The sequence below is a fragment of the Rhineura floridana genome, chromosome 17, assembly GCF_030035675.1.
Source record: "Rhineura floridana isolate rRhiFlo1 chromosome 17, rRhiFlo1.hap2, whole genome shotgun sequence".
In the NCBI taxonomy this organism is placed as follows: Eukaryota; Metazoa; Chordata; class Lepidosauria; order Squamata; family Rhineuridae; genus Rhineura; species Rhineura floridana.
The window spans coordinates 22,903,262-22,916,001 of record NC_084496.1 but is presented as its reverse complement, the minus strand read 5'-3'; the positions used below and the strand labels follow the sequence as shown (position 1 = coordinate 22,916,001).

Below are 12,740 nucleotides of genomic sequence, written 5' to 3'. Positions count from 1 at the left end.
CAGGCTGCTTCCCTCATGACGTGGGCAAGCTTCTGACCACTGTCATGAATAACGCAGAGGCTTTATCTCATCTGCACCTCGCGTGGGGCAGTCAATGTTACTGTCACGGGCAGGGAGAGGGAGGGGAGGAAGGATTACTTAATCGATGGGTGAAGCAATTTCAATTGAGCAACTTTATTCTAATACTGGAGGTCAAAGGACTACACAGCGATTCTCAGATTATGAATTGCAATGACGGTGAAAGAAGTTCAGGGACTGCACTTTCATTCCGATCAAAGTTCTTGTAAAAAAAAAAAAATCCCCTTCAAGGTTTGCAGCCCACATCTGTGCATTTAAAAGGGACTTTCCTCACTTCCCAAGACAAAACCTGCCTCAGCTTTCAAGCTTCAAGTGCCAGTTAACAGTTGTCTAATGCCAGGGCAAAGGTTGCCATGATGTAGCTGAGGAGGACTAGACAGGGGCCCCATCTGCACTATACGTTTAAAGAAGTATCACACAACTTTAAACAGACATGGCTTCCCCCAAATAATCCTGGGAACTGTAGTTTGTTACGGGTGCGGAGAGTTGTTAGAAGACCCCTGTTCCCCTGAAGAGCTACAACTGTCAGAGTGGTTTAACAATCAATCCTTCTAAGGGAACTTTTGGAATTGTAGCTCTGTGAGGGGAAGGTTTCCAACAACTCTCAGCACCCTTAACAAACTACAGTTCCCAGGATCATTCGGAGGAACCCATGACTGTTTAAAGGGGTATGATATTGCCTTAAATGTAGATGGAGGCCAGAGACTGCATTCATCGTCTGTGGTCTAGAACCAACAACAGCAGCAGCACCAAAAAAAAAAAAAAAAAAACCCAGACAGACTGTCTTGGCTAAACATCTCATATCCATCACAGCAATGATCCAATTTGGAAAGTTAACTCCTCCTTACATACTTTGCAATTTTCCAAGGCGTCCAAGTTTCATTCTTTTTTTTATTTTATTTTTAAAAACGCCTCCAGATCATGCTGCATGTAATCTACTTTTTACAAATTTAAACTGCATGCCATATGTTAAGACTTGACATACAGCTTACCAGTAATTTGTATTGGCGACCTCTTGCTGGAAATAGATTTTTTTCAAAAAAAGCAACAGTGGACTGTACCCTCATTTTTGCTCATTTCAGGGTTTAATTGACTAAGATCCACAAAACAAGGAGAATCATGTGGTGCTACTTCACCTTCAGACATGCAGTGGTCCACCAGCAGTCTAAAGCAGTCCAGTCTATCAAGTGGGAGGGGGTGGAGGGGTGGGGGAGGAAGAACATCCACACGAAGGCAAAAGTACCCAAGTCCAAAGAACACGAAAAAGAGAATCACCTTCTTCCTTTTCCTTGGAAACCTCTACAGGAAATCAATAGCCTGTCAGCTTACATTGCAAACACATTTGTATGAAGACAGGGGGTTTTTTTGGCTTTATAAGTCAGTGTTTTTCCAGAGTTCATGATAGCTATGAAAAATAGGCGTGCCAGATTTAAGGTCACTGTGGCACAGATGAGCTGCATGCGGAAGAGTTCCTGCAAAAGAAGAAGGTGGTACCCTGATGGGCATTTTCTGAAGCTGATGACCTTCAAGTGGAACAACTTTACCAGGGGAGGCGGGGAAGGGGGAATAAGGAGAGAAGAGAGAATAATTCAGAATTTCTAACAGCAGGACTTGCTTCTACAATTAAGATACATCTAATGCAAATGTTTCCATATATGGGAAACAAAGCAGTACTTTGTTGTTGATTCCTGGTAGACCACAACGCTCAGTACCTTAACGCAAGGTTGGGTCCCTCCAACTGGTAGGGTCCTCCAGATGGTTTTGGACTCCATCAGCCCCAGACAACACAGGTAATTGTCAGGGATGACTGGACACGCAGACTAGCGACATCTGGAAGGCTACGGTTTCTCCATCACTGATTTAGAGGGTGGCCATCTTGTTTGGCACCGAGAATCATATTTTGAAAAGAATATTTTGAAATCTAGGTTTCACCCCCATACACGCTTACTGAAAAAAAGTGCAATAAATTCCATGGAAACTGAAAGAACCAGGGGAAAAACGGGTGGAAAAGGTCAGAGGAAAAGAGATCACTTAGAATTTAATTTTTGACCAAACTATTGTTGCAGCAGGGCTTAAATGTGAGCCGCAAGTGCAACTCTGACCCATTTTCAGTGCCAAGGAATGTGTGGAATAACACACAGAGTGCCTTTGCCTTACTGCTGAGTCACCAAGCCAGATCTTACGCATCTGGGATCGTAGGAATGGGATTTTAAGTCAGAGGGTGTGGATTCTGGAAAGGACTGAGCTCCTGAAGATAAAGGAGTTAAGCATTAGCAGGCAATGTTTTAATGCAGGATTTTGTACCAAGTGGTGTTGCTATCATATACGCTTTAGATCCACAAGAGAGAGAGAGAGAGAGAACTGTCCATCAATTCACCTGGATGCCCAACTTGCAGGGCTGAAGCCACGACTGAGAAAAACATTTCGAATCATTTGTTCCTCCAGTTCTGCATGGACTCACCTGAAAGACTCTGGACCCCCCTTCCAGAACTTCCGTGTAACAAGCAAGAGGGACAAAACATTAATAAGATTTAAAAAGTCTCTTTAAAGAAAAAAACAACAACCACAATCAGGTTCAAGCAGAGTTTATAAAACAGCCTTGCGGGGGATATCCGGGCCGAGGGAGGCTAAAAGCAAAGGGATTTAATACCTGACGGGCTCTGGACCACGGAAGAAGTTGACGTGGAGCTGGCAGCTGCTGAGTCACAGCGCCCGGTGCTCCCGCTTGACGATGGGGACGGCGACGGAAGCGGAGAGGGGTTGCGCTGGTCGATGCACTGGGCAACAGCAAAGCCTGAAAGAGAGGGAAACCAGAATTCACACAGAGAGGAGAAGGGGGGCACAAATGCAAGAGCATCCCCTTGCAACAGAGAGAAAGAGAGGGAGAGATCCAGTGGCTGCATTGTGGAGTGACACCATCAGCTGATCTGAAAGAAACTCGGCTGCAATGGAAATGTAGCACATGGCACGGCGCTTCATGAGGTAAGTTAAGGGATGCCATCAGAAGAGCCCAGCCGGATCAGCCCAAAGATTACACTCCCTTCAGTGGGTAAACAAATGCCTCTGAGAAAGTCCACCGGCAGGACACAGAAGACAAGAGCATGCCCTTATTGTATGTATCCACCATCTAATACCTGGAGATACGCTGCCCCTGGACATGGAAGTTTCATTCCCAACTATTAAGGTTACCTGCAGCTGGCCCAGCCCATCTTGTTCAACATCCTGTTGCCCATACTGCCCAACCTGGGGCCTCCAGAAAACCCACAAGAAGGGCTTGAAATCAATAGCCATCTCCCACTACTGTTCCCCAGCAACTGGTAGTCAAGAGGTAGATTGCCTCTAAACCTGGAGGTTCCATAGAGCAGTCATTATTCATAGCCACTGAGAGACTTCTCTGCTCCTCCTCCTCTATGAACTGAATCCAATCTACTATAAATACAAATTGGAGAAAGAACAAAAATAACTGCTGAGAAAAGGCTCCCATTGCCAATTTAGTACATCAGTGGGTATTTCAAATTTTCTTCCTTCAGGAACAACCTTTCCATGTCACCGTCTCCTATGGAACCCTCTGCATTTTGCAGAAGATTGAGACGTATTAATTCACTCAGAAGGGGTTCGGGTCTCTTCTCTCCATAATGTTCTCAACAGCCCTGCAAGGTGTTGGAAGTGTGTAAATAAGGCAACTCAGATTTGGGGGTTGAAGTCTGCATGCCTGAGGGAGATATAGAGAAAGTCCTCCAGCTGTCAAGGCTGTCTATCTGACCTGTGCCTCATCCACTTGTCTTCCTTCATTTGCACACTGATACCCTTAGGGCAGCAGACCACTCCTTCCCATCTCTCCTTCTCTTGGCAGCCAAGGGAGAGAATTCTCAGGAAGCTGGATTTTGCTCCTTCTACATCCCACTTCTACCACAGGATTATGGCACATGCACAACTGTACTCATGGTGGAGATACAAAGCACAAGCAGCGGTTGAGTTTTTTTCTTTTTTAAATTAACCACAACTTTCCACTAGACTTCTTATACCAGCTGTGTAGATAGCAGCTCACCTATGGTGAGTAAGAAATTTCTACAAATGACTAGAGATGGAAGCATTTGCAAATTGTGGAAAGGAGTTTGGTTGTTTCTTTTACATTAGATGTGACACAAATGACTGACAAGAGTTATTTATTTTTATTTATAAGATTCCTTACCTTCCTTTCATCATTAAGATCCCACAACGGGTTACAACAATATGATCATACAGTTATTTTTTTAAAAGTAAAACAGTTATTAAAACAAGTAAAACTGTTCCAACCAAAGCAGAACAGTATAGATTCAACAAAAGAGACTAGCTTCAACAAGAGAGGCACAGTCCCACAAAACAAAATACCTTAACTGTCAAAGGGCAGGGTAAAGAGGTGCGTTTTCAGCATACAGGGGAAGTTGTACAATAAAGACGCTAGATGTATCTCTGTGGAGAGGGCATCACACAGTTTAGAGGCGGCTACAGAAAAAACCCTCTCATGGGCTGGTAGTCCCGGCACTCCTGAGGATAGTGGAACTACCAAGAGAGCCCCCTCTGCTGATGAGAACACTCGAGAGGGCTTGTAAGGATGGAGGCTATCATTCTGATATTTGGAACCTAAAAGTTTTGAGTACCAATGTGAGCACCTTGAATGGGCCCAGAAACAAACTGGCAGCCAGTTGTGTGTGGGCAGAAGAGCTAGGGAGACTTTTTGAGGACTAGTAACCTGCAGAGACTTACCATTTAGTAAGCCTTCTCTGCTCTCCCTCAGCCAAATTCTGCTGCTACATCCGGAATGGATTCTCACGAGCCTCAGACTAGGAGAGGCAATGCAGCCACTTCCTTTGAGTCTGGCAGACTTGCATTTAGGCAGCTTCTGAACATCTGCAGCCCTCTCCCCTGATTTTTGGAAATCCCTCCTTCTCACCAGCAACCTGCCGATGGATAGCCAGCTTATCAGCAACCTGGGCGGCTCCACTTGATCTCTTAGCCTCCTGAAGCCTCACTGCATGTTTTTTTCTTTTTTTTTCTGCAAAGACAAAAAAAAAAATCGACCCATATCTATCTTTCTGTCAGCCGCTGTGAACTAATGGACAGCAAGGCTTTTTGTGCTCCCAAGGTCTTCCTAAACTACTTGTTTGTTTGACTTCTTCAGAGAAACTGTGGTTTTTAAAAGGATGGTATTTTCTGGCAGGCCCAGGTGCTGTTTCCTGTTGCCGATATTAAAAAACACAAACACATAGATTTCTAATCTTCTCATTTCTCTTCAACTAATGATGACGGTCGAGAAATGAAGCTCAAAAGTTTCCATTGAGCCTTCATTCCTGAAACACGCCTCCTTCACCATGCGAAAGACTGAGGATGCTCTGCAGATTGGGGAGCAGTTTTCCACATCCGCTCTTGCAGGGTTTAAAGGCTGCGTACACCCCATACATTTAAAGTGCGTTTTTAAACTACAGCATTTGGGGAGGACTGCATGGATAGTTGCTTGGAGACCTTGGCAACAAGCTAATAATAATAATAATAATAATAATAATAATAATAATAATAATAATAATAATAATAATAATAATAATAATAAATAGTACTGTGATGCCCACGAGGGTGGCAGTATTGCACGTGGCACACTTGCTAAAGTTGGTCACCACTGCCCCATAAAGAGACTTCTCGGTCCTTGCCATCTTGAAGGTAATCTTAGAACCCCAACGACTTCCTCTTGCAAGCTCACAGAGCCACCTTCTCTTTTGCGTCTTGCTGATAGCATGGCTGCACTTGCCTTGCACTTCTGACTTCCACTTTCCCTCACGACTGAACGTGCCGACACATGAGCTCCCATGCTCTTTGCCGTTTTGTAGTGTTTTGATTTCTTATTGCCTTGCCCTTCTAAACTTGATTTTTTTTTTTTTTGAGATGTTCAGCACTGACCGAGACTCAGCTTGAATGTAGGTTTGCTTGCAACGGAGTGGTTTGGAAAGCCCCGGCTGGCTACTGTAATAACATGCAAGGCAAAAAGAGGTGTAATAAAATATATTGTGCTTGTTAGCTTCCTCGAGTTAAGAAGTAGCCGCGTCTTCATCTTATCCTGTCCGATAAAGGTTTTTGTACAGTCCAAAAGCCTGCATTTCCGTGAATGAGCACAAAATCCCCTTACCATATCTGTTCTTATCACTTTCTGGGTCAATCATACCTGTTTGAGATGAGCTAATTGCTCTTTTGCAGAACTAGGCAGGCATTGTTTCTTTTGCAGAACTAGGCCAAGCACTGTTTCTTTATAAATCTCTTGGAAACTTAATTCATTTCTAAATATGTGAATGAAGTTGTAAGCAAGTATTTAATTGCAGCTCTCTGTTCCCGCTCCTAATTATGTGGTCTTTTAAAAGCTCCTTTTCTTGCCTCATTCCCCATGAGTTTTGGGATCCCAAACCATACCCAAAAACAAATGAATATTTTCTTAAGAAATAATAAGCGCCACTGCCACTAAGCACACAGGGATAATTTAGTCTGGGATAGATTAGAGTGGTTTTGCTTTCATAAACCACCAGGCGCCATTGAGCCATATCCTGTGAGTTAATTTCTTTGAAATGGTTTGGTTTTCTTTTAAACATTTTAACACAAGGTTTTGAGATGTGACTAAACAGTGCCTTAATCAGGGCCAGATTCACTCGTGTCTGCCTAGTCCACTACTGTGGAGCCGTGGCACTTGCTGTGATTCAGTCCTGCACAGCTTGGTCAGGATTCAAAGAATCGGTGAAGCAGTTCATGCCACAGTCTGTGCAACACAGCAAGCTGCTTTTGAAAGGAGAGGGGTGTGTGTCGTAATCTCTGAAATGATTGATGGGCTCATGTGGCAATTTCAGAATTGCACGCTGCATTTTTTTTTAATCCAAAACGTCAACTGTGAAACCTTTCACATGAAGTCACTGGAGTAGAATGAAGCAGCCTTTCTTATCCTACTACATCTCTTTCCATGCTCAGTTCAGGTTTTCAGGTTTGGCGTTTAGAGGGCATCACACTAAGTTGGTTCAGTACCTTGGACAGCTCCTTGAAAGGTTTTGAAAGGTTGGGCTAAGACCCAGAGTGGATTCCACTGCCCCACTGACATGGAGCTCCCAGTGGCCACTCCTTGAACCTCTTTAGCTCAGAAAACAGGGATCTGCAGCACAAAACATTGATGGGCCACTTACTTGAGGCAGCAAGAGTGACAGTGGCCAGGTTCTGGAAGGATCTAAAAGGGGCACCCTTAGATTGCTGATATAGTGAAATATGGCAAAGTGCACTCATTGAGAAATTGACTCAAAATCTACTATTTTCATTTGTTAGTCACTAAAGCGACCTGCATTTAAAAGCAAAAGGGACGTACATTTAGCAAAAGGAAAAGAAACATAATGATTTGTTTACAGTTGACTGGTCCTGTTTTAGTATTTATGTGAACACAAGGAAAAATAACAGAGTGGTCTCTTTGGTGTTCAGAACTTTATGAATAGCCTGATCCTGGATATAGTTTATCTTTTTTGCTCTCTAGCTGGGCTGTTGAGCTCTGCTTTTGCTGAACATAACATGTAAGAATCTCTGGGCTTTCATGTTCTTGAAACTGTAATATCTGTATCTGAGTTTTTCTGTTTTAGGGAAGGAGATACTCTGTACAAAATATTTCAATAAAAAATAATTATATATGAGGGTAGGTCCTGCCCCCAAAATATTACAGTATAAAATGCCATTTGACTCTGTTTCTTGTGTTAAAGACTCTGAAGAGGGTGTGATGTGGAGTGTAGAAAAGCAGGATGATACGAGCGGGGAGGGGGGGATTAGATTCAGTTTGCACTGAAAGGATAACTTAACAAATTGGTATTTTCTGAAACAGTATGAGAACCGGAACACAGCTGTCCTTTGACATTACACTTCTCTGAATTCTGCAATGCAGTTTTCCAGCTAAGTGCACAAAAATACCTATGCCGTGATAAAGTGTGCATAAAAAATACATCTATTAGGGAAAATCACGTACAAACATGCATTATATAAGGGGAAATTGCTTCGCAAAAAAAGTGTGCATCAGGCAAAATTGCATCTAGCAATGTGTATAGTAGGAGAAATTCGCTCGAAAATTCATCTGAATTTTCATGAGGACCTAAAAAAAAAAATCTGCTGATCTAGAAATGGGGAGAACGGAATTTAAGATTGGAAAAATGAGTAACTGAGAGAAACCGAAATTGGCGGATTGGCCCGTCCCTAGATGACAGTAGACCAAGTTACAGGCTTCTCCCGTCCCCCGGTGGCCCCTGAGAGAGCAGGGCTTCCGTTCTCGATTCCAAAGCTGGCAGAATGAGCAAGGGCTGTCACACAGGTCACGGGCCTGTTGCTGGGAAGGCACCTCTTCACCACAGTTACCAAAGGGTGCAGGGGGGGAGTCCCTCAACAGTTTCCTATGGAGTGAGTGTAAACAGTGAAGGAAGCAGAGCCTGAGTCACACGTGAGGATTCAACGTTGTGTACTTTTCCCCTTCCTGCTCCTCCCAACTGTCCTGTTATATTTATTTATTTATTTAATACATTTATATACCGCCGCATAGCCGAAGCTCTCTGGGCGGTTTACAGCAATTAAAAACATTAAAAAATATACAAATTTTAAAACACAAAAAACAATTTAAAACATAATTTAAAAAAAACTTTAAAACTTAAACAATTTAAAAACTTAAGTTTCCTATCCCTTCCATGTGCATTCCACAAGAGCCATTGCATCCTCAACGGCCTTTCTGAGAGGGATCTTGGTCCCTGACCTGTCCCAGGATTCTATCTGATCACAACCACCACTTTGTTAGATGCCATATAGCAGATGTTAGGGCTTGGGCAATGCCTCTTTTGGATAGGCAGTGTTGAGCTCTGTGGTTGCCTAGTGCCACCTGCCTTGCCTCTGGGTAAGTCTGTTATAGAAAAAGCAACCTCCATGCTGTATAGCAGCCTTCTCCAATCTGTTGCCCTCCAGGTGTTTGTTTTGGACTACAACTCCCATAAGCCCCCGTCAACGCCGTCTTGCCCATATCCTTTTTAGGCATGTTTTCCTTGTCATAAGACCTAGAAATGCAAGCTGAGATTCCTGGAAACTCAGATCCTCCACAATGTGTCACAGGCCTATGCCTTTTCTGCAGTTCTTTGGAATCTCAGCAACCTGGTCATAACCCTATTTAACCAGGTCATTTTGGCTCCAGGCAGCTAGTGACCGTTAAGTTCTTCTGTGCCATTGCTTTGGAATCCTTGGAGGTTCACAACCTATATTTAGCAGGATATGAGTACCTGTGTGTATATACGGCACTGTCTTACAAAGAAGCAAGTTGCATTTATTTGCTATCAAAGGGGTGTGTGTGTGTGTATTTGAACACAATTGTGATTAACCAGACAGAGGTTTTCATTGTATTGCCAAAACGTTTCAGCTTCCGCCTTCATCAGCTGCTAACGTACAAATGCTGTTACCAAGGTGGCAGTTATAGCGCTTTGAGGATGGAATGCTCAGAGGAGCTTCATTTGCAGAAGCTAAGTACTGGTGGTACTGTCCTCCAGGTTCAGGTTTATATATATATATAACACCCTCTGTCTCTTCCATGGCTAGAATGTAGCCTACTCTACTGGGAACTCTTGGAGTCACTCCTGTTGCTGCACCCACTTTTGGATCTAGGCGCCCCTACTTTTGTCTCTGGCCGGCACATAAACTCACAAGGGTTTATGGTCTGAAGAAAGGTTCCCCTTCTCTGCCGTAGGCCATTCCAGCGAAACACTGGCCCTGTTCAGTATCGACGACAGGGAAGGCTGTTCGGCAGAACTGAGTACACCAGGAGTGCTGAATGTGGAGCCTTCCCAATGTCGTTGCTCTCCGCCCCATCATCCGCAGGGATGATGGGAATTGGAGTCCCAGCGGTTTCCCCTCCATCGGTACATGGTAATATGTCATCTGATGCTGAGTCAGACCATCTCGCCCAGTATCTCCAGAGGCAGAGGGAGGGCATCTCTTTCCCGTCACTCGCTGCTGCTGCTCTTTTTACCCAAGATGCTTGCAGGGATGGAAACTGGGGGACTTCTGCATAAAGAGCCTATGCTCCACCACTGAGCTACGACCTCCCTCCTCAAAGGCTAGAAAAACCCATGGATTTTGCTATCCAGGGTGAGGCTGGATTTCAGCCCCTTCCAAGACCCTAGGTGGGGCACGGAGAAGCTTTGTCACCAGCCTTGCCCACCACCAGCATTCCCACACTCTCAACGGGGGCCTTTCCCCAGAACTGATCATGTGCACTGTCCCTGAGCGACCATCGCTTCACGTTGATTTTTGCCATTACCCTTTGAACTACACTGTCATAACCTGAGTAGTTAAAACAGTCCACCTTTTCACTGGCTGAGCTGCCATGTGAAAAGCTGGACATGTGGCCCAGTAGGTGCTAGTTGTTCCTGCCTGATTAACAGGGAGAGCCTGATCTTGCAAACCTCAGCTGTCCTTGCCCTACCCCACCTCTGATGGCCGTCTTGGAAAGAGGCTGCTCCGGGCTGGCTCCAGTTCTTGCTCCCCTCCCATTCCCCAGGGAGGAGGGGTTATGGGGATGATGGCAGTGAGGAGGCTGAAGCATGCACAGCTGTGCGTTTCCTTTGGGGAAAACAAAAAGAGCAAGCGAGGCTGTGCCTTTCCCTCCCATGGATCTCTTCCACACACCCCCCCCCCTCTCTCTCTCTCTCTCTCTCCCCCCCCCTCTCTCTCATGCACGCATGCACGCACGTACGTACGTATGTGTGGGAAATGGGAACCTTTTGGCTAAGTTCCTGGCCCTGGTTTGGCAGTAACTTGGAGAGATAGGCAGGCGAGAGTAAGTCAGCATCCTGTGCAGTTGTTGTGGCAGCGCCAGCTTGCCCGCCCCTCTGAACTCATTGGCATGCCTCTTGTTGGCCAATCATTGCCAGGCATGGATAGCCAGCTGCTTAATTAGCTCCCAGCAGTTGCCTCAACAAAATCTGCTGAAGGCATTGAATCCCATAAACTCATCGGAGGGTAACTCAGAAAAGCAAACAAAAACACTGTAGTCATATTTGAATGAGTTGGAAATAGTGGGCTCTTCCCAGAACTCACTGCCTTTCTGCAACTGGTCATGGTTTCCCATCATTCTGGTTGCATATTTCTCAAAAGCATATGTTTAGAGTGAAGCCCCCTTTTTTTTGGCTGTATACAGAGGCAGTATAATGGATAGCCCTGGTCCAAACTCCTGGGCTCTGCAAACTCCTAAATGTTCTTGGGCAAACTGCTGTCCTCTCAGCCTCAGTACCACTCACCATCGTGTGTAATGTGCAAGTGATAAGATTAGCCTAGGTTGCAGGGCTCTTGAGAGGATTATGGAGATAAGAGGCATAAACCAATTTTGAGTGCTTGAAATGCATTTTATAAAAATAAATGTCCTTTTTTCTTTCTTTCAATATAAGTGTTTTCGGGGGGAGGTCCCTTAAGGACCACCTCTCATCTTAAAAAAACTAGGGGGGCTCTGCTCCTCTGCTTGCTTTGCTCACCCATCCCCCCATCCCAAACACACATACATCAGGCATCCTCAAACACCCCCTAGACACCCTCACACACACAGACACCCCCAAACGTACACAAACCTTCTGAATCACATATCCTCACAAATTCACCCCTCCCCGCAGTGTCTCCAGGCATTGGACCTAATACTGATGCTCGTCACCTGTTCCTATGCTGCGTTGCTGCCCCCCACTGCTGCCCCCCACTGCCACGACCCCCTTGACAAATGGCACCGCCACACAGCATGCCTATGCCACCTCCCCACCTAGGACATTTACCTGCCGGTCACTGCTGTTGCCTCCACTTACCCGCCGATCGCTCGCCTCACTCTCCTCCCCACCCTACAGCCACCTACTAACCTTGCTGGCCATACACTTGGCGGCCCCGCTCACTGCCCCCCTCCGCCAGCCATCTCACTTGCCATCTGGCCACTGCCTCCTGCCCCCACATGACCCTCCATGACAGTGTGACAGCTTAGAAAAATTTTTATATAATTTGTTCTATTTCTCCGTAACATCTGAATCGGGTGAGGCAATGCAAGCCCTGGACTGCTGCCTGGACTCGGTGGTGGGCTGGATGAGGGCCAATAAACTGAGTCTGAATCCTAGCAAGATGGAGGCACTGTGGGTTGGTGGTTCCCGAGTTTGGATAATTGGTCAGTTGCCTGCTTTGGATGGGGTCGTACTCCCTCTGAAAGAGCAGGTCCATAGCCTGGGGGTGCTCCTGGATCCATCCTTGTTACTAGAGGCCCAGGTGACCTCAGTGGCTAGGAGTGCCTTTTACCAGCGTCGGCTGGTAAGACAGCTGCAGCCGTTTCTGGACTGGCATAGCCTGACCACTGTTGTCCACACACTGGTAACCTCCAGTCTGGATTACTGTGATGCGCTCTATGTGGGGCTGCTCTTGAGGTTGGTCCGGAAGTTGCAGCTGGTGCAAAATGTGGTGGCAAGACTTCTCACTGGGGCAGGGTATCACCAGCATGTCACCCCGCTGCTGAAAGAATTGCACTGGCTGCCCATTTGCTACCGGGCCAAGTTCAAGGTTCTAGTTTTGGTTTACAAAGCCCTATACAGCTCGGGACCAGGATACCTGAAAGACCGTCTTCCCTTATATAC

General features: G+C 45.6%; 1 protein-coding gene across 4 annotated transcripts in view; it reads right to left on the bottom strand.

The window, feature by feature from the left end:
* The window catches only part of CLEC16A (C-type lectin domain containing 16A), a 118,912-nt gene that overhangs the window by 14,531 nt on the left and 91,641 nt on the right, over positions 1-12,740 (bottom strand). For 3 of the 4 annotated variants that reach the window (XM_061599171.1, XM_061599172.1, XM_061599177.1), the window contains one exon: positions 2,729-2,872. In XM_061599171.1, the coding sequence (XP_061455155.1) occupies positions 2,729-2,872 (144 nt within the window). Of the gene's footprint in view, positions 1-2,728; positions 2,873-4,934; positions 5,114-12,740 lie in introns of those variants that run through there. The other variant, XM_061599174.1, reaches the window with a different exon arrangement.